The 22,083-nt window shown below is 38.3% G+C and overlaps 2 protein-coding genes and 1 long non-coding RNA gene across 3 annotated transcripts; 2 read left to right on the top strand and 1 right to left on the bottom strand.

Moving 5' to 3' along the window:
- Positions 1-12,926: 12,926 nt before the first annotated feature.
- Positions 12,927-15,126, bottom strand: LOC109018336. The gene is made up of 5 exons (XM_019000489.2): positions 14,640-15,126; positions 13,897-14,427; positions 13,757-13,803; positions 13,497-13,592; positions 12,927-13,373 (listed from the first exon to the last, which is right to left on the bottom strand). The coding sequence occupies exons 2-5, from the start codon at positions 13,916-13,918 to the stop codon at positions 13,158-13,160; spliced, it is 381 nt and encodes a 126-aa protein (XP_018856034.1). The 5' UTR covers positions 13,919-14,427; positions 14,640-15,126; the 3' UTR covers positions 12,927-13,157.
- Positions 15,127-16,490: 1,364 nt separating this feature from the next.
- LOC118344548 lies at positions 16,491-20,042 on the top strand. The gene is made up of 4 exons (XR_004798361.1): positions 16,491-16,847; positions 17,534-17,868; positions 17,968-18,078; positions 19,794-20,042. It is a non-coding gene; the product is annotated as an uncharacterized LOC118344548 (long non-coding RNA).
- Positions 20,043-20,481: 439 nt separating this feature from the next.
- On the top strand, positions 20,482-21,524 carry LOC118344547. The gene is made up of 2 exons (XM_035685536.1): positions 20,482-21,054; positions 21,387-21,524. The coding sequence occupies exons 1-2, from the start codon at positions 20,502-20,504 to the stop codon at positions 21,419-21,421; spliced, it is 588 nt and encodes a 195-aa protein (XP_035541429.1). The 5' UTR covers positions 20,482-20,501; the 3' UTR covers positions 21,422-21,524.
- The last annotated feature ends 559 nt before the right edge of the window (positions 21,525-22,083 follow it).

The raw sequence follows: 22,083 nt of genomic DNA, 5'->3' as shown, positions 1-22,083 counted from the left end.
AAGGTGTTGGAGCAAGCAAAATGGAAAGTGCGTGAAGGCAAAGTCTCATTTTGGCTCGATTCATGGGCTGGAGATGGTCCTTTAGCAGACTCTTTACTGATCTTGGAATATCCCAAGTAAAGATATGTGATTGCAAACTGAATAACAAGCGAGACATTTACCTCCTGGAGAGGTTGGTGGGAGTGGAAAAAACAGAGGCCATCATTGAAGAACTTGGGAACCCTTGAGAGGGGAAGGACTTGCTAATATGGACCCCTGCCATAGATGGGCAATTCACGATTAGGAACGCATGGGACTGCCTGTGAGTAAAGGCTCCTGAGTCCCCATGGTTGGCATGAGTGTGGCATGAGTTCTTACCAAAAAAGATGTCAATTATGGTCTGGAAAGCATGGAACAATAGCATTAGCATGGACAACAGACTTAGGAGGATTGGGATTACAGTGGTCTCTAAGTGCGATTGTTGCACTAGAGGAGGATATGAGGATATTAACCATGTCTTCTATGATGGAGATTTCACCCAACAGATATGGAGAAAATGTGCACAAGCATTCGGTGTCCCATTCCTGGAATACACCACATGGAAAGAAAATATGAAGTTGTGGTTTAGGCATGCATCTAGGTCTTCCCAAATGGGGGTAATTTTGGGAGCTCTTCCAACTATTATAACATGGAAACTTTGGCTAAGGAGATGCAGGTTACGCATGGAAGGTCACGCAGAAACGCAAGAAGAAGTTTGGCATGCAGTCTGGTTCTGGCTAAGAAGAATAATGAAAGAGTCTTCAAAATTTTGGAAACTTGCAATTGGGGATCAAGAGACGTTGCAGGCACTAAATATTTTAGTTGTCCCTGTGAAACAAAAACAAATCCAATTGATTAGATGGATGAAGCCACAACAAGGAAAACTCAAGCTAAACACGGATGGATGCAGTTTGAATAACCCAAGGGCTTCAGTTGCAGGAGGACTCCTCTGAGATGAGTAAGGTAATGTTGTCTTTGCATTCTCTGAAAATCTGGGAATTGGTAGCAGTACTACAACAGAAATTAAAGCCATTTTAATTGGGTTGAAGCTATGTAAAGAACAAAGTAGCCTGAGAGTGGTAGTGGAATCAAATTCTTTGATGGTGGTTCGATGGGTTAACAGTGATAAGTGTGGAGTGTGGTATCTTGAGGAATTCTGGAAGGAAATTTTGAGACTTGAAGGAGAACACTTAATCCAACATGTATTTCGGGAAGGGAACGCCCCTGCTGACTACTTGGCAAAATATGGTGCTCAAGGGCAAAAGGCGTAGAACCAAAACCGGACTAGTAATTCAATTTATTTGTACACCCCTAACTACAAATTATTTTTCATATTGATCATCGATCATAAATAATGTTTTTTGTATTTTTACTTGGGATCCATGTTAAGAAGGCCAATATTATATAACAAAAAACTTTACAATCCATATTAATAAGTTTATTATTTCTCCTAAACTTAGTTTTAATTTTAATTTTGAAGAAGCCATGCACATCCTTAAAAATAGATAATATATTGAAATTAAACAAAATTTTAGGACTATAAGAAAGAAAAAAAAAATGGAGAGAGGCCTTTCTAGGTTTATTTAAATTTTAGAAAATTTTAGAGAACATATGGAAATTGTTAATTTTACGAGGGGTCATTTTCTATATTTGTAGAATTATGTATAAAATTTAGGGGGTATTTTATGTTTTGCCCCCCTAAGTATAATGTGGGTCCGCCACTGGTTGTATGATCTTGCATTAATTGTTAAGAAAACATCTATTCATATATCAAAAAGAATCTCTTTTAGGGTTTCTGTCGTTTCGATTTTTGTTGTCTTTGCATTTATCATATGTGATATATATGCTGAGGTTTATATATTACAATATTCTTAATTTGACTGGTTATTCCTTAATCAAATATTCAGTCTTTGAGAAATTGATCTTATACATTATAGCCTCTGGGGTTTGCATGTTCACCGATAATTATTTGACTTCCCAAGCATGTGAGAAGTTCTATTCAAGAATTTTTTAATTCATTTGGGGGAAATCAAACATCCTACTTGCCTTCATCTAATGGAGACCTATCTGCCAAGTCTATTAAATTAACCTTGCATTACCTATCAAGAAACAAGTAGTTTCACTTCTCATCCGTGAGTTCTTATTTCCCTCATAGCAGCAATTGACTATTAAAAAAAACTTTTAACTTAGGATGAACGAAAATTGTATTTACCGCTGTTCATCCTAAGTTAACAATTGACTATTATAAATAAATACACTTGATAAGGAGAAGACTTCCCTTAACAGACTCTTGAGTATCTAGAAGATCACTCTATTCATCCTAATTGCAACCTAGAAGACAACAATCCTTCCAACTAATTTCGTCTCACATACAGGATAATTGATGGTATGAGTTTTTAGGCTCATCCTCTTTAACTTCCGTTGTCTTCTCTTTTGCTTTCTTGTCTTTTCTTTCTCACTCTCTAATACTTTGGCAACCTTACTTTCTATCTTCCCTTCATCCTTATCCTCGTCTCTCTTTAATTTCATGGAGGTCACATCAGGTGTTTCCTCATTGAACAAGCTTGATGCTCGAAGAATTGTTTGGCACGACAATCCCAATTAAGTTGTTGGATCCACTCCGCAATAAAGCATTGAAAACCCAACTTAATGTTTGCCGGAGTGAACAAGCGATGTCACTGTTGATTGCCTCTACATGCGTGGATGATTATACTACAAGAAAATAGGTTTTTTTCAGCGCACTAATTTGCTGCAAAAACCACCCATAATCGCCGCAAATATCCATTTGCAGCCTGTCTCATATCGCTACTGGTTGGTTGCGAAAGAAGCGCCCTAATTGATTTTTTTGTAGCAAAATCCATATATTATCACAACAAGTATTTATTAGCGACGCACAAAAATTTGTCGGAACAAGTTACTTTTTCACCGTAATTAGTCCAATCAAATTACGACATAAATGGTTGGGAATGCCTTTTTCTATCGTAAATTTTTCTCACTGCTGAAAGAATTTTAGCCGCTGCAATTACATATCGCTTTTTCCCAACGAGAGACAAATCTGCCACAAACCATTGAGTTTTTTAGGCGCTTAGTCGTCGTCGCAATAAAGCCATGAAGATGACAGAAAAGCGTCAGCATTGGTATAGATTAAACGCTGCAAAATATTTTGGTGTCCATTTAGTAATCACCGGTATATGATTAGCAATGATTTCGTTTGGCGACGGAAAAGAAATATTTGTGTCAACCTTGAGTATTCGATGGTATAGCAACGTAATTGGAGCGAGTCTTAGATGTTGCAAAGGACCTTGAATTGTGTATCTAATTGCAAGGAATTGTAAAAGCGCTGCAATTAAACTTTCCAATCCATGAACTCAAGTGCCAGCAATGAGGCCAATTGATTGGTATAAGAAGAATTCGAATTGATGAAAAGCTTGGTTAATTCGCCGTATAACCATTCATGGTGCCTATCTAAAATCTGGATTCTTTTCAATATTACCCCAATTTAAGTGCTTAATATTATTCCAATTTTTGGATGCACAATCAAATCCCACAATTTTCCAATCAACCTAAGACTTATAAAGAAATCTGGGTTTCAATCTGTACATGTCACAATTTCTCAAATTTCATTGTTATATATATTCGATATCCATATATATATATAATATATATATGAATAATGGTATAAATCATACTTTCATCCTATTTTGATCATACTAAGTAGTTATGGTATATTCATCACCATTAGATGATAAAGAAGCATATAATAAATTATCATTTAATAGTAATAAATGTGTCACATCATATTTAGTGGGATGAAAGTGTGATGATAGTATGGTGTATAGAATTTTCCTATATATATGTTGTAGATGTAAAAATTGTAGCCAATGAAACACTATTAAATCTGGGAAATTACTATCTGGAAATTATTCAACTCATATATTTGAGTGTTCAACATCAGAGTAATAGATCATACAATATCTTCAAACAGTTTACCTAGTTGTCCAATAATTATACAAGATGATATTGTATATATGTATTATTCCCCACTGAATCTGGAAATTTATACATCCTACTTACCACACTTAGCTAACAGTTATATGGGCAACATCCATTTGGCAGGTACATCCTTCACACATCAGTTGTTCACAGGGAACTTTCCCTACCAATCACTACCATATTGATCCTTTAGTGTTGTTCTAGTAAGAGAATTTGGCCCATAAGCCCAACGTCAACACAAATATCAATACTCCATTCATTGATCCACTTGAAACAACAATAACAAAGCTAGTGAGTGTAGCAGCTTTTCACCAAGGCATCAACCAATAATTGACAACCAATCCCTTTGCTCAACATCAAAATTAACTATCATGCTGCCAGAAAATGACATGCTTCATAGTGTATATACCAATCCCATACTACACACACCACCAGAAAATTCATGATTTGGGCCTATTTCATTATTACCTTAAATTTAAGTACTTGTCATACATATATTTCTCTCTAGGTAGAGGCGACCCTATTGCCCCTAGTGCAATTTTCTTGTGTTTCTTCTGAAGTCTTGATCTCTCTTGATCAAGATCAGTGGAAGAAAACTTGAATGAGTTGTATACACGACTAACGTTAACAGAGAAGGAAACAAAAGAGGTGGTGGTAGAATCGAAAAAGTCGGAAGATGCTATTCTCAGTGGAGGCAAGTGCTTGATATTGAAGTTGTTAACAGAAAAGCATTACAACAAGAAAATATTCAAAACTACTATGAGAAAGCTTCACGATCGGAACTGCAAACTCGATTTCGAGAGCTAAGCGTAGTGTTGTTCCTTGTTGAGTTCGATGATCGCAGAGACAAGGATCGGGTAATCAGATAGGGTCCCTGGTTTTTTTGATAACCAACTTGTGTTGGTGAAGGAGGTTGACGGCTGCCAACAGGTGCAACAAATTCAACTCACAAATGCGTTATTATGGATCCCGATTCATGATCTGCCTCTCATGGTGCAGAATAAATATGTAGGGTGCTTCATGGGGAACAAAATTGGCAAGGTAGAAGAGGTCGACTTGGATGAGGGTGAAATGGCATAGGGGGAGTATATGCGAGTTCGAGTTGCTGTAAATGTTCTTGAGCCATTACTATGAGGCACAAAAATTTCCATTAATGCAGGCAAAACATCTTGGGTCTGATTCTCCTACAAAAAACTTCCAAACTTATGTTATGGATGTGGTCTCCTTGGCCATGCAGAGAAGGAATGCCAGTCATAAAAATACTCTGAAGGTGATGTCTTTCCTTACGGTGCATGGCTGAGAGCCTCTGGATTTGGTGTTCGACGCACTAGATGGAAGATGAAGGAAAATATCCCAGTACACCCACAAACCCCTATAAGGCAGCCCTGAAAAATGTGATGGCCACAGCTGGGGTTCCTGCGCAGGGAGGAGCAGGTGATGGGGGTTGCGGCAAGGTTGACTGAGTTGTGTTAGGTGATCGACAACAAGCGAGTTTTACGGAGAACTTTGTGGGGCGTGGACCTAGCCTCGTAGAAAAGGTGATCTCCTCGAAAATAACTAAGCAAAAGGAGAGTCTCGAGGAGGACAGAGCGGAGATCGCTTCGAAAGTTAACTCTACGACCAACGTAGCTGCTGACGGGTCTAGAGATGGGAGTAAAGAACAGTTACCTCACAAGGATGGGCCAAATAGTGAGGGGTATGAGGAGTTACACCTCATGTCGAGTTACGCTCTGATACAGGAGGATACTAACTTCCCAAGGGACCCTGAGCAACATCAGTTTAGGACTGAAAGGGTTGTGTTGTCATTAGTCTTGAGGGAGGGGACTACTGAGATCCTACATGGGAAGTTAATCAAAGCAGCTAGACTTAGCCTCATTGAGAGAGAGGGCTCGGTAGACCATTCGTCTAGTCCCAAGTGGGGAAGGCCTTGTAGGAAATGGACTAGAGCCTACCCTCTTTTGCTTTTAAATCTAACATATAGCACTCTACAGCAGTTTGAAAAAAGGGAAGAGGAAGGCCACTCTACAGCCTTCTAAGGCTTCGAAGCGTGGGAGGTGTAGTTTGAAGGAGGATGGGGATGGTATTACAACCAATTTATATCCAACGGTGGAGGCTGCAATGCAGCCCTGCCGACGCCAATGAAAGCCTAAACCTGGAACTCCCATGGGTTTGGGAACCCACGAGGAGTTAGAGCATTTCATGACTTGATCATGAGGGAAGGTCCTAGTGTGGTGTTTTTACAAGAAACTAAGATGACTACTCTTCATATGGAATGTGTATGTGCTACAATGGGTTTTTGACTGTTGTTTTGCAGTGGCCTGTGAAGGAAGAAGTGGGGGTTTGGATCTACTTTGGAAGAATGAAATAAATTTATCCATTAAGAGCTTTTCCTTCTATCATATTGATGCTGAAATTCAGGATGATGAGAGGGGGATTGATTGGAAATTGTCTGGATTGTATGGTCATCAAAAATTTGAGAAAAGAGGAGAAACTTGGAGTTTTCTCTGAGCTCTGGAGGAAAATGGGGATGTTCCTTGGCTTGTTTGTGGTGATTTCAAGCATGCAAGACATCTTCCCTTTCATCACCATTGACCATACATTCTCCCTCAGTCATAAAATGTTTTTTCCTAAGATTATGTCTAGTAGGCATGATCTCTTTGACAGCTTTCCAGGCATATATTTTCCCATTAGAGGGAAGTTGCATCTTTCCAAATTTCTTTCCATAACCTCTTCAAAATTGCAGCATTCCAAGATTCCCCACATTGCTTACAATGAGTTAAAGATCGAAACAGGCTATAGGCACTCTTTACAGTATAGTCACCATGTGTTTCCTGAGTCCAATAGAACAGGTCAAGCCCTCCATGACTTAACACGATATTCAAAATTTTTGAGGCCACACTAGATGAAAACATACCATCCAATAAAGAGTCCACAATTGCTTCTTCCTCATGAGCCATAGCCCCACCTTCACTCTGTATAGTTGGCAATTTTGGCGTCCCAGGTACCCAATGACCTTTCCAAATCCTTACTCCATGACCAGCACCAATCCTCCATTGACAACCAGCTGCCATCTTGTGTATAGTGTTCCAAATACCTCTCCACAAGAAAGAAAGGTTGGATCCCATTTTAGCATCCAAAAGCTGGTTCCTAGGGAAATATTTAGCTTTGAAGACTTTATGCAGCAGAGAAGATGTATTTTGCATAATTCTCCAACTTTGCTCCCAGCCTGTTTAGTCTCACACATCTTAGATCAGCTCATCTAGTGAATTTTATTATAATCCTTCTTCTGGCCCCACCATAATTTAGCTATCGTTCAAGCTAAGTGCACAAGGTGGAAGGTAGTTTAAAGCAACTCATGGAATAGGTAGGGACGGACAGTGCAACAACTTTAATCAGAATTTCTGTTCCCCCAATTGAGAGCATAGTTTCTTTCCACCCCTGCAGTTTTTTCCAGACTTTATGTTCAATATCAGAAAAAGCTTTGTATTTGGACCTCCCAACCAAGGGTGGAAGCCCTAAATACTTTTCAAACTGTTGACTGTGCTGCACCCCCCAAAGCTCAAGTATCTCAACTTGTTTAGCAATGTGCATATTACTGCTAAAAACAATACTTTTCTTTTCTTTATTGATCTTTTGGCCTTAAGCTACTTCATAACAGTCCAATCAATCTTGAATCCTCTAGTTTTCATCCACAATAGTCTTGCCAAACAATAGGCTATCATCAGCAAAATGTAGATGAAAAATGTTAGGAGCCCCTCTTCACACTTTTACACCTGTGATTTCCCCTCTCCCCTCAACTTTTTTGAGCAAAGAAATTAACCCCTCAGTGCATATGAGGAACAAATATGGAGATAAAGGATCCCCTTGTCTAATACCTCTAGAGGGAATGATAGGTCCTTTAGGCTCTCCATTTATCAAAACTGAAAAAGAGACAGATTTAACACACATCATCACCGAATCAATCCATTGAGCAACAAAACCCATTTTCTCCATAACAGATGCTAGATAGGACCATTCCATTCAAAAATATGCTTTACTAATGTTCAACTTAATGGACATAAAGCCTTCCTTACCATTCCTCTTGTTCCTCAGAAAATGTATCAATTCATAAGCCACAAGGATGTTATCAGTTATAAGTCGACTAGGGACAAATGCACACTGAGAGCTAGAGATGATCACATCAAGCACATTTTTAAGTCTATTTGCTAGAACTTTGGATATTAATTTATACAACACATTGCATAAACTAATAGGCATAAACTCATAAATCCTCTATGGCTTATTCTTCTTAGGAATTAAAGTAATGAAAGTGTGATTGAGGGCGGGAGGTAGGATACCAGTTATGAGGATTTGTACAACAGCATTTGTCACATCATTCCCCACTATGTGCCAATATTGTTGGAAAAAAAATTGGGGCTCATACCATCTGGTCCAGGTGACTTAGTAGGATGCATTTGGTCTAAAGTTGTCTGGACTTCTTCTTTGGAAAATTCCTTTAGTAAATCATCATTCATTTCTTTAGTAACTTTACCATTTAGGCCATCCAAAAAATCCAAGTTATTGCTTTGTTGCTTAGACTGAAACAAGGACTGAAAGTAGCTCAAGATGGGATGGTCTCTATTCTCATCGTATTGCCATATCCCATCCTCAACTTTCAAACTGTTGATTCTGTTATTACTTTTCCTCTGAGAAGCCTTGTGGTGGAAGAACCTTGAGTTTCTATCCCCTCCCTTAAGCCACAGAGCCTTTGCTCTTAGCTTCCAAAGGATTTCCTACCTCTCCAACCGTGACTGGAGATTGTTTCTAGCATCCAACAAAGCCTCTTTTGAGACCCTACTAGTATCCTCAAGTTGCAGTCTTTGAATGTTGGCTCAAGCTCTCCTTATGTTTAAAAGTATATGTCCAAATTTCAATTTGTTCCATCTTTCTGACCCCCTGCTGCAACTAGTCAATCTGTCAGCTATATCAACCATGGATCTTCCTTCAAAGCTCCCTTGCCAATGTCTCGAAATGATATCCTCACACTCCTTATCCTCAACCCATATGGCCTCAAATCTTAACAGTTTATGTCTGGCCTTGTTAGCTTAAGCACTGGGAAGTAATATAATTGGCAAGTAACCTGAATGAGCTGCAATGCCATGAACAACTCAAGCAATAAGGAAGCATTCACTCCATTTGATATTGGCAACATGTTCCATACCAAGAATGATGAATTGTTTCTTGATGTGTCCTAAGAATCCTACAGCAAAGTTTCCAAGAAACCTTTGAGCTGTTTTTTTTTATCTGTTGGAGCAGTTGGTATAGAAGAAACATGAGGATTTTCGAAGAGAAGAATGTGAGTCCAGAGGCTACATTGGAAAGTATCTTGGAAATGCAGAGATCCTTCAAAGCACTGAAACACAACCATATACCTGCTGGAAGGCATCACTATAGATGGGAAGCTCCCCCTCCTGGCATTTTCAAACTCAATGTTGATGGAGCATTCTCTACTAATGGAGATGTTGCTGGACTTGGAGCAATCTTAAGGGACTCGAAGGGGGCTGTTCTAATGTCTACAGCAAGGAAGGAGCAGGCTACTTTAAATGCAATGGAGATAGAGCGTTTGGCTATTTTGCGAGGCCTCCAGCTTAGTATCCACCTTGGTATTCAACATCTAGTGATTGGGAGTGACTCTTTGTTGGTTACCACTGAATTTGCTAAACTAGGATTTTCAAAGGCTGCAATTGGAAATATTACAAAGGAAGCAAAGGAACTGATAACTCTCTTCAACTCCTGTGCAATCCAATATGCTAATAGAAGCTGCAATGCAGCAGCACATGCACTTTGGATTAGTTTAAGGAGATTAGTTTATGGTGGGGTTCATACCCAGATGTAATCACTAATATCTTTTGGATTGATTCTCTTGTGTAAGCTTTTGATTGTGATGAAATGAAGTCAGACGTCCTATAAAAAAAAAAATGGTACCTACCATACATATCATCTATCATACTCAACTCCTTAATAAAATAAATAGAATTGCCATACATATAAATAACACCACAATCATGTATTTTTTTTTTAATGCTATCATATAGTAGCACCACTATTGAACTGAACTTGTTTATAAGTACTACAACATCTGTCGAGGTTTAATGCATCCTGGTTGGGATCAGAATAGAAGCTAAACTAGTGACTAATAGATCATGTTGAAAAGCATTCAACCCAAAATTTTCTATCCCACCAGCATTGACAGAATAGATCAATCTGCTATGTTACTCCAATTGAATATAAGTGGAGTTTATAATACAAGTTGTGTAACTTTACTAGGAGTACTGAAGTAGCCTACTTAGTTCAAAATACATGGGTACTGACCATCATGTTTTTAATAAGAGTTTACCCCTTCCTGTGTATCTATATTATGAAAACAGAATACTACACTGATTCAACACAGTCAAATTTATATGACATTTCAGTATAACCCAAAAAGAAGTTGTTGATGAAATGGAAAAAGCATTGTGACTTAGAAAGAAATTACCTATCCATCCACACTGAGAATCCCCCAACCAGTTTGGCAGCTCTCTGAGATCCTTCATGAGCCAAAAGTATCCTCCAGAATACCACAAAGCCCAATTGTAACACAATACTAACAAAATACTTTAGTAATGTGGCAGAACACCCCTTACTACTAACAAAATACTTTAGTAATGTGGCAGACCACGGCTGGCCATATACTTACTCATCTCAAAAAGGTAGAATGTACAAAAAAGTGGCTTCTCAAAGTATGTTCTGTAACACCCCGTATTTTAGTGTATTTTTATTGAAGGATTTATTATTAATTATTCAAAAATTTATTCTCTTGTTTTAAAATTATCGGATATTTTAAATGGGTTATTTTTATGATCTTTAAATTGTGAGAATTAAATTGTTATGTTTTCTTAATGTTTATTTATTGTTGTACATTTAAATTGTTCTTCTTTTAAATTAATTGATTGTGGGATTTAATTATTTTATTTTCATTGTATCATTACGTTTAAATTATTTTAACTGAATTGCTGTTTTAAAATCGTTGCCGTTGGATCATTTTGTGACCCAAGATGTGAGGACTAGACCTCATTTTTTTCCCTCCATTTTTCTTTTTCTCTTTTCTTTTCTTTTCTTTTCTTTTTCTTTTCTTTTTCTTTTCTTTTTCTCTCCTCTCCCTCTCTCTTCCCGCGTGCGCTACGGACCCTCTCTTTCTCCCTTCCGCTGTTGTTCTTCGTCCGCCCGTAGCGCCGCCGTCGTGCCGCCGTGTGCGACACCGCCCGGCCCATTCTCTTCCCCTCTCGCCGGTAGCCCCCACAAGTCCCACGAAGCCTCGGCGTTCTTTGAGCTCGCGCGCCTCCGTCGCGCCACCACCGGCCACCATCTTCCTACCACTTTATCCCCAACCTCTTGGAAACCCAATGGACCCAACCCCAGCTCCGATCCATCACCGGTGAAGCCCCACCAAGTCCATTTCTGATTTGTACATTTTTGGCCTAAAACCACCCCTTGCGCCGCCACCCACGGCAAACCACCACCACTATTGGCTTCACCAACCTCTCTAGGCCCTACTCTATCATTTTTGGGTCTTCGTTTGTCATCGTTGAAAAGTGGGTATCTGTGACCCATGGCCACAGTGTATTTTACACTGTTCGGCGGCTGTTTTTCCACTTCGTGCGCACCCGTGATCCTTTAGAAATTGCAATATTGCATTATAAGTATTTCTCCAAAGAACTTTCGTAATTTAAATGTATTTTTGCACTAACATATTACACTGTATTTGTTTGACATGCCGGACTGAGTCCGAGGAGTTCGGGGGTCGGATGGAATTGTGATTGGAGTTGTTTGGTTGCTTGATTGAGTTAGTTAGTGGTTGTTGATTGTTATGGATCAGTGTTGGTACATGTACATATCAATATTTCATGCATGATCATGTTTGTAAAGAAAACTGAGTTTTCATGTATTGCATTCATGTGCATGTGTGATTTGGAAAAGTTATGATTTCATGTGTGAGAAATTGGATTTGTTTAGATTGATTGATTTGAGAAAAAAAGGAAAGAGACTGTAGGGATGGTGGTAAGCAGGGACGGTGGTAAAGTCCCGCCTGCGATTCCCGCCTATGGTGCATGCAGTAGGGATGGTGGTAAACAGGGATGGTGGTTGTGTCCCGCCAGTGATTCCCGCCTACGGTGCATGCAATAGAGATGGTGGTAAGCAGGGACGGTGGTAGAGTCCCACCTGTGATTCCCACCTACAGTGCTCTGTTATGCATCCGTTGTGTGGAAATGACCTGTAGGGATGGTGGTAAGCAGGGACGGTGGTAGAGTCCCGCCTGTGATTCCCGCCTACGGTGCACGCAGTAGGGATGGTGGTAAGCAGGGATGGTGGTAGAGTCCCGCCTGTGAGTCCCGCCTACAGTGTCCGATAAATGGTTGGGTTCTGCGTAAATCCTTTTCTGGAAAAGTATTTTACGGATATTTTGGGCCGAATGAGATTTTGGCGTGTGTTGAAATTAATCGTTTTCGGGGAAAACGATGTTTTTGAGATAAATGTATATTCTTTTTATGCATGCATGTTGGTCGTATTTAATGCATTTATATTACGTTGTTATTTTGGGTTATACTTACCTACGGTACCATTTTATGGTATCACAGCTTTTGATGCAGATGAGGATGATGAGTCTTAGGCTTTGGCTCCATGGGGAGAGCGATCTGGGATTGCTCTCGTGCATCAATATTATTATCCTAGTCTTTTATATATTTATCTTTTGTAATATATTTGGGATGACTGTATAAATTTTTAAAGATAAATTATTTTGGATACTTGTATTTAAATTTCGGGTACTTAGTTGACTTATAATATTATCCACTGCGAATTTTGTTGTGCACTTTTGTGTGTTGCACACACTTGGGCATATTTCGTTGGGATGCGTGACCGTGTTGTCACCATCCGGTGTCTCGATCCCCGTGTATTTATATAAGGGGGATTGGGGGCGCCACATGTTCCTAGGCAGCTCCCTGAGTCTCTCTAGGAGACTCTCCTTGGGATTGCCTCTCGGACTGGTATGTGTTCATGAATTTGTCAAACTGAAGTTGTCTCTCCAAAAGTACCCTCACATGCCCACTGAACTCATCATATTTTTCCTTTTAATGCTCAGCCTCCTTTTTATGTCTTCCCATTGCTTCAGCGTATTGCTTATTGCATTCATGCTCAGTTACCCGAGCAATCTTCGGTATTACCATCTCCTTTAATCCTTTAGCATACCCTACTAGTGCACCTAATACCTCCCTAAACACAGATCTTGTTGCATATGTGGTCTGCTGCTCTGGCTCTATATCATTGAACTTTCCAACCATGGATTTCTACACAAGCATATTAAATCAATAATTTCATTACCTGTTTCTATATATTGTTGGCATCAAGTTAACTAGCTTAGATAAAATGCTGAAACAAATAAAATCCAAGGTAGCCTATAGTTGTCTCACATAAATCTCTTTAGCTTCTTCTGTCATAAACTTTCCCTTCTTGTTAGACCAGCAGACATCTTTGTAGAACTCAACCAAGTTGGATGTCATGGAACACTGCATGATCAAGCAAAAGTGTTACCCATATTGCATCATTAATTGATAACAAGTTATATACGAATCTGGTCCTCAAAATTATATGTTGATTATTAAAAGAAATTGAGCTTAATTTGAAATTGACAACAACTGCAGTATGGTAATCAACTATAGGTAGCAAGAACCTTTTCCTCTAGTATCCTCACAAATGATGATTTTACTTTGACAATTTCTGCAATATGCATATAGTTAATTTCGGCTAGGCTTTGAACAAGAAATGGTAAAAAAATGGAAATTAATGGAGAAAATATTTGACACCCAATACCTTGAATGCGTCGCTTCCCCATCGCCCACACAACTTAACCCAAACCAATGGGTCTACCATAATAGACCCACTATTGGCCAATGCTTCTTCATGAGTTGCATACCCCAAATACTTCTTGTGCAATTAATGGTGGAAAGCATTGAAACGCTTTTGGAGTTGTTTCCATAATATTTTTTTTACGATTCTTCATTTCCCAATCGAAGATGAAATTAGCTTAAACATGTATGTGATTAGCCATCATACTGATGAAATATTGTAAACTTGATTTAAACAAGATAGATGTATTTGCCAGGTTACCCGGACACGGTCTATAAGCTCATCTTTCTCAACCATCGGTACATCAGTCCAACGAGTATAGCTCATATCAGCATGACGCTTGAAGATCATGTCACCCTTGTGGTAAACATGGTGGCGTTCTCACAGCATGCTTTTGAAGTTTTTCAAACTCGGTGCACTTTGCAGGCCTGTGACCACATTTATTCATAGCCTGGACCAGCGTAGAGGGTATTTGCACCGAGACTCGATCCACCACTGTAACATTATTCAGTCTTATTAGTGTAGGGGATTTGTATGTTGTTATGCCATTAAAAACATTAAATAAATAACAATTGAGTTAACATAAAAATTTAGCACCATATATAAGTTATCATTCTCATCACGACTTGTATGTGCAGCTATGTTTGGATTAACAAACTCTGTTTCGACCACAATGTCTAGTGGCTGCATTGAGTCATCAGAGCTACCTGTATACTCATCTCTAAGAGTCCATGAATCGAGTTTTGGACCAAGTTGTGGTGACTATTTGATGCAAGCCCTGCTCGTGTTGTGGCTCCACCGCAATCGTGCCTTCTTCCTCTTCCACTTGGTGCCATCTTGTCTTAACCCAGTTTCCTAAAAGTGCCAATGCAGATTTAAAGCTTCCACTTACACCCAAACCAGTGGTCACTTACTACATAACAGCACCCTTCACATGTGCAGCCCAGGTATTAAATAAAGAAGAATGTGTAATAAACCAAAGGCCTTTGAAACCCCGTAGTGCTTAACTATTTTCATGTTAAATATTTCTATATATAAACACTTCCTCTCTCCTTAGGGATGACAAGTAAACACATTTTTTGACACGATGCTGATTAAAAGAAACACAAGATGCCTTGTTTGCAAACACAGCTTGGAAAAATAATATATATGAAGACAAGTGACATTGTGACTCACTAAAAAATAAGCAGCACAAAGGCTATCCTAAGTTCAAAAGAGTGTTGCGTAATAATTAGGAATAAATTCTTAAATTATCTCCTTAGAGAAAGTGCTTAAAAATCAAACTCGTGTAAAATGATGAAAATATTTACAATGAGAAAATAAAAATAAAAGTAATGATATGTACAATGAATGGAGGAGTGCAATGAAAAAGAAAAATTTACTGGTCATGAATCAGATTCATGTTCGTTGGATTTGAGTGCAGCGATGAAAAGTAAGAAATTAAAATGCAAGACAGTAAATTAAAATTGCCGGAATTAATAAACTGAAATTTAAAGAAGCAAGAAAAATAAATGACATTAATTTAAAATGTATAAATTAAAAGTGCAAGAAAATTAAATGACAAAAAATTAAATAGCGGGAATTTAAAGTGCAAGAAAATTAAATGACATAAATTTAAATATCAGGAATTTAAAGTGCATGAAAATTAAATAACATAAATTTAAATTTAAATGAGCGAGAATTAAAAGTTCAAGGAAAGTAAATAACTTCAATTTAAATGAGCTGGACTTAAAGTAAACATGCAATAATTCATCATAACTTAAACTGAAATAAAATAAAAATAAAGCTGAAAATGGAGGCTACAGGTGAAGGAGGAAAGCTTGGCAACAACGGTTGATCCAACAGCGTTACCGTACTCCTTCTCTTCACCTGAGTTTTATTTAAAAAAATAAAAACACTCTCTGGAAGCTACAGGTGAAGGAGGAAAGCTCGGCAACAACAGTTGATCCATTAGTCATCAACTGTGTTACGGTGCTCCCTCTCTTCGCCTGAGCCTTATTTAAAAAAATAAAAACACTCTCTACTCTAACAACGGTCTGCCTAATCTAACACTACTCCTAAAATCTCACTTCTAACTGTTTTATTCTCTACTTCCTAATGGTTTCTTCGTCCGTTTCAAGCCTTTATATAGGCTTCAAAAACCACTGTGAATAGCAAGAACCAAGTGAAAATGCATCGTGTCTTCGTCCGGTTTTTGCGTCCCTTGTCTCCCACTCAGAACAATATTAAAAGTTTCTTGTTTGTAATCTTGCTTTTAGCCGTGCGTCGAGCCTACGTTCGTGAGTGCATGTGTCCAACGGCGTGTTGCTTTTTACCCATTTCGAGTTGTCCCGTTATGTAAAGCAACACTAAATTTCTGCGTTTTTCTTTTTCTTTTTCTTTTTCTTTTTTTGTTTCGTCTCAGGCCAAACGAAAACTGTTCGCTTGAATTTCTCTACGTTGCGTCGAGCTTTCCCTTTTATTTTTTTTTCTGCAGTTTCAGCGTGTTCTTTCAAGCGAAACCAGCGTCCGTTTTTCGTTCTTTTCTTTTTCTTCCAGCATGATTTTTTTCTTTTCATTCTTCCCGTTTCTTCCTCTTCTTTTTAATTTCTTGTTTCCGTCTTCCGTGAGTTGCGTCCAGCATCCATTTTATTTTTCTTTCCGTATTGCGTCCGTCTCTCATGTTCTTCTTTCTTCCTTCTCTTCAAATTTGTTTTGGATGAAGACCCGATCTTCTTCTGCTGCTCTACACTTCTCTTGAAAAGCAGAGAGCTTATGTCGTAACACTTGGTTTTCCCCTTTTTATTTCCTTCACCTCTGTACTCAGGTCCTGAAGTTGCTGCTAATGCTGAAGCACTGAAGAGTACTCCGGGGAGAGGTGATGCAACGTGTGGTTGGGCTGTGACGCACGGAAGGTCACGGCTGGTGGAGAAAGGGTAGGTGCAGTTGGACGTGCGGAAGCTGTGGCCAGAATGTGTATTTGAAATAGTAGTCTCTGTTATGTTTCTGTTATTTCTGTTTTTAGTAAGTTGCCTTTTTAGTAACAGAGTAACGTTAGGTTTGTTACTTAGGTATTTAAAATATTTTTCTTTCCCGCCTAATACACATGGCGTATAAATATCTTTGTCTTGATCTATAAACATTAAGAGTTTTGAAGTAATAAAAGATTTTCCTCGGTTTTGCATCCTCTTTATACTTTCTTGATATCAATCTTTACATGGTATCAATTTGAAAAAATTCCCACGCGCAATGACTAATTCTTCTTCAGTATCATCTTCTCTATCTGATCCTTCTTCTGATTCCTCCAGCCCTTATTATCTTCACCATGGAGATAGTCCAGGATCCATTCTTGTTACTCAAGTTCTCATTGGTGACAATTTGTAAGACCCAGCCACTAACATCCATGCATGTGGTTCACGGTTCCATAAACTGTCGCATGGGTTCTTGCAATCCGTTACATTGCACAGGTCCACGGGTTCACACCATTTCCTTCTTTTTCCATTTTCATGCCAGTTCTTTCTTCTCCTTTTATTTAGGTTTGATTTATTTTCTATTTTTAGTCAATATATATGTTAAGCAACTTCAACCCTAGACTAAGTGTCGCTCGTTCCCCACTTCACAGAAGGCCATGGTTTCTCTGCAAAACACCAAACCGAAGGCTCGGTCTGCAACCAGTAAACCGCCACCAACAGAGCCGTTTTTCGTGCTGCAACTCCACCAAACACAGTCTCGCTGATACCTCAATCACTCGGAGTTCTTCCCCCAGTCGTGCGCCACCGTCCCTCCGAGTTCCACGTCCAGTTTCTCAGCTGCCGGTTAAGACTTCCCCACCCCCGTTGTTTTTACACCAAGAAACAGAGGAGCTTTCCTCCATCCGTGTGCTGCCAACCTGTCAACCCACGCCGCCAGCCGTCGTCGCACCACCCTCAGTCTGTCGCACGCCACCTCTGTCCCTCGGTAAGCCACCAACCTCCCTCACTGCATCTCCCCTTTTCAGCTTTGCTCTCTCCGCCTCTCACTCGCTCACCTCGCCCTCTCTTCTTCTCTCATGCTCAGCCCAGCTCAGCGGCAACTCTGCCACACTATAGCTCTTCAGCCGCACCCCACGGTCCCGCCAACCAGCCCTGTCGCGCCGTACTCCTCCACGCTTGCCTCGGTCTCCTTGGAGTAAGTCCCTGCCACTGCTTGTCCGTGTGTTTTACTCCTTTAATTTTGTTCTTATGAGTTATATATATATATAAGTTATTAACCTAATAGTTGAGTGTTATTATCAGTTTACCCTCAGTGTATGTTCCAGATTTATATTTTTGAATGAGGGGTCTATTTGAGTATGTTAAATGGGTTTTTATTTTTAAGTCTCATAAAATATTGTAATTGCGTAGATGATATTTTTAATAATATTGTTAACTAAAGGAAGTAAACCTATTTTTTTAGAAAGGAGTTTTTCATGGTGTATTTTGTGTTTGAAATGAGGGCCGCATGTGACTTTTAATTATTTATACTTGGGCACATGTGGGTTTATTTTGTTAAGTTGGTATTTTTTTAGAGACTGATATTTTTATCGGAATATTTATTAAGTAAATATTGATGAATTTTCGAAGTGATCGGTAAGTGTAAAAAAAATCTTGTTTTTTAAATCCTTTTAAAAGAATATTGTTGATTTAAATAAAATTATCATTTTCTACTCATGATGACCTCAATATAGTTATGTTATTTGGTTTCTTATATTATAGTAAGATCTCAAATGTAAATAAGTTAGATTTTTAATGTTTTAGTTGGAGTTAGTAAGTTGGATATTAATGAATTAGAAAGTGATGTTGGTATTTTAAGAATAATGAGAATTTTGGGTTTGAGGAATTAAAAATGGATTATTTTAGAAGTTGTAGGCTTGAATATCGAAATACGAGATTGATTGGAAATTTATCGAAATTTACGTGATTATCATATAGGTGACAATTAATTTTTGTTCGGCATTGTTGAGGAAATTTTCAAAAACTAAGAAATCCAGGTAAGCGGGATTCTTATGCTAGATTTGCATAAAAAAAATGAACTGAGGTTGGTTTGTAAAAATGTGCATGTTGTTTTAAAAAGAAAAAGTAAAAAACAACATCAGTATATGTTTCGCATTCCATCATGAAATACGTATGAAAGAGAAAAAAAATGTTTTTGACATGAAATGTGTAGACATAAGCAATATTTGACATGTTTCTGAAATATGCAAAATAGTGAATATGATATCATTGAGATTTTTTATGCATGTGATATGAAATGATTTGGATCTGTTTTTCATCAAATGGAAATAATATGAATATGTTTTACACGTGTTTTGATATGATATGGATATGATAAAACTTTGGCATACTTATCTGTTCTGAATATGGTTCTGAGATGATAATACTGATTCACGTGATATGGTTGGTACCAACATGATATGATATGATATGAGTGCACCTACTTTAGAAACAAAGTAGTCTTTTACGTGTTCTTTCCTATGTGCACCCTCGGGGCTCCGAAATTGAAAAATGGGAAGTTCACCATATGACACTGCCTGGTTTGGCCACCGTTGATAGCACAACCCTACAACGGGGGTTAAACATGGTATATTTTATGATAAGATGAAGATGTTCAGTTATGTTATGCCAAAGAATTTTTTAATATGAAACGGATCTTTAAATGTGAATAGTTGATTTTGAGTATGAAAAGATTGAAAAGTCGCTCTGATTTTCTGATAACATGTTTTTTTCTGAGATCTGCTCATACAAATAAAATGTTTTGTTTCTGCATACTAAACTTTCTGAAAATGCTCATGTTTACATATTAGTATATGTTCTTTGCTTACTGAGTTGTTGATAACTCACCCCTATCTCCATAATATGTTTCAGATAATTTTCATGCAACAGCTGAGAATCAGGAATAAAGAGTACTTGCATGATTTGTGGATCATAAAAGACTAAGTGCCTTAGGGTACAATGACTTTTGAAGGGTCTTTTGATAGCGTTGATATTTTATGTGACTTTGGTATGTTGAGTAATGAATATTTTTAGTCTTTGCGAAAAAGTTTATGTATATCAACGAGACACCACTGATGTGCCCTTATGTTGGAACATGGATATTTGTGTCGAATAAATAGGTTAATATGTTATGGAGACTCTAGTTTATTTTAAAAGTATTATTTGGAAATGATTTTTAGGTGATATGAGTTAACTCTCCGGATCCTCTGGGACGGGGCGTTACACAATTACCATACTTGGCGTAGATCCATGCTAATGGCCCTTACTGCCAAGAGCACAGTTGGTTTCGTTGATGGCTCTATTGCCAAACCAGCAGTTACATCTTCTCTTTTTCATAGCTGGACCAAATGCAATAACATGATTTTGTCTTGGCTTCTTAATTCTCTTTCTAAAGAGATTGCTGCTAGTGTCATATATGTCGAATCTGCCAAGGAAGTTTGGTCTGATCTTTAAGAACGTTTCTCTCAAGGTAATGGTCATCAAATCTTTCAACTACAGAAATCCATTGCTTCTCTTATGCAAAATGATCTTTTTGTTAGTTCCTATTTCACTCAAATGAAAGGTTTATGGGATGAATTGATGAACTATAGACCCTTACCTGTATGCTCATGTGGAGGTTTGCGTACACTGATGGCCATGCATCAACAAGACTATGTTATGCGATTCTTGATGGGACTGAATGACTCATTCTCTCAAGTGCGTGGTCAGATCCTGTTGATTGATTCACTTCCCCCTATGAACAAGGTTTTCTCTCTTATTCTTCAAGAAGAGCGTCAGAGAGACATTGGATCACCTCTTGTTCCTCACATTCCCTTTGCTGCACTCTCATCAACAGCAAAACAGGCTCTTCATATTAAACCTTCCACTAGCAAAGATAGACCTATTTGCTCCCATTGTTCTATTCCTGGGCATACAATCGAAAAATGCTTCAAGTTACATGAATATCCTCCTGGATATCGCTCCAAAGGAAAATATTCCACTCCATCATCTTCAGTTCATCAAGTTGCTGGTGATTCTATGTCTTCATTTCCACTCACACCACAGCAATGCCAACAGCTTATAGCTCTTCTCAATTCTGAATCACATGCGTCTCAGACAGCCAATGTGATTTCTTCAGTTGATCATCTTTCCGGTACTTTTTCTTCTATTTTTTCCATTAAAACAACATTTCCTATGCACAATACTTCAGATGATTGGATCATAGACACTGGTGCCACGGATCATATGGTCCATTCGACTTCCTTTTTCACTTCTTTTCATTCCACACATAACTCGTTTGTCAAAATGCCCAATGGCATTTCTGCACCAGTCACACACATTGGATCCATTCATTTGTCTCCACAACTCATTTTGCATAATGTTCTTTGTGTACCATCTTTTCATTTCAATCTTCTTTCTGTTAGCCAACTAACCAAGTCAACATCTTGTTGTTTGATTTTTTCTGGTGATGCTTGCTATATACAGGACCTCACCCATTGGAGAATGATTGGGAAGGGTAAAGCCAAAGGAGGATTATACATACTGCATAAACCAGATGATCATGTTACTCTCCCTTGTAATTCAAATTTCAATTCTGCATTTGTTTCACACTCTAACCATTCTGAGTTTGATATTTGGCATAAAAGGTTGGGTCATCCATCCTTTTTCTCTAATAAAGTTATTGTCTTCTATTGTACCTACTGCTTCCATAAATAATGACATTCCATGTTCAATTTGCCCACTTGCTAAACACAAAAGATTGCCATTTCCTTCTCACAGTGCACATATTTCTTCATGCCTTTTTCAACTTGTTCATTGTGATATATGGGGCCCATTTCAGTCTCAGTCATTGGATGTTTTAAATATTTCTTAACCATTGTAGATGATTTTTCTAGAAGTACTTCGGTTTATTTGATGAAGTCAAAATCTGACACTCAAGTGCTATTGTAGAATTTCATTAATTTGGTTGCAAATCAATTTGTACAGCAGTATATCTCATTAACAGAATTCCTTCTCCTTTGCTAGCAAACAAAACACCATATGAACTACTTTTCAAAAAACCACCCTCATATTCTCACCTTAAGGTGTTTGGCTCTCTTTGTTATGCATCTACACTAGCTCATAATCGATCCAAATTTGCTCCTCGAGCTAAAAGGTGTATTTTCATTGGCTATGCTCTTGC

The sequence above is a fragment of the Juglans regia genome, chromosome 14 (genome assembly GCF_001411555.2).
Source record: "Juglans regia cultivar Chandler chromosome 14, Walnut 2.0, whole genome shotgun sequence".
Classification (NCBI taxonomy): domain Eukaryota; kingdom Viridiplantae; phylum Streptophyta; class Magnoliopsida; order Fagales; family Juglandaceae; genus Juglans; species Juglans regia.
This window is presented reverse-complemented; position numbering and strand designations above follow the sequence as displayed.

What these genes read in the sequence shown, in the direction of transcription:
- LOC109018336 (XM_019000489.2), bottom strand. Translation starts at nt 13,918, where the DNA reads ATGGGGAAGCGACGCATTCAAG. An exon ending in TGAGGATACTAGAGGAAAAG is followed by an intron (nt 13,593 to 13,756) that starts GTTCTTGCTACC and finishes TTGATCATGCAG; the next exon opens with TGTTCCATGACATCCAACTT. An exon ending in AAGAAGCTAAAGAGATTTAT is followed by an intron (nt 13,374 to 13,496) that starts GTGAGACAACTA and finishes ATGCTTGTGTAG; the next exon opens with AAATCCATGGTTGGAAAGTT.
- LOC118344547 (XM_035685536.1), top strand. Translation starts at nt 20,502, where the DNA reads ATGAACTATAGACCCTTACCTGTATGCTCATGTGGAGGTTTGCGTACA. An exon ending in TTCAGTTGATCATCTTTCCG is followed by an intron (nt 21,055 to 21,386) that starts GTACTTTTTCTT and finishes TGCTATATACAG; the next exon opens with GACCTCACCCATTGGAGAAT.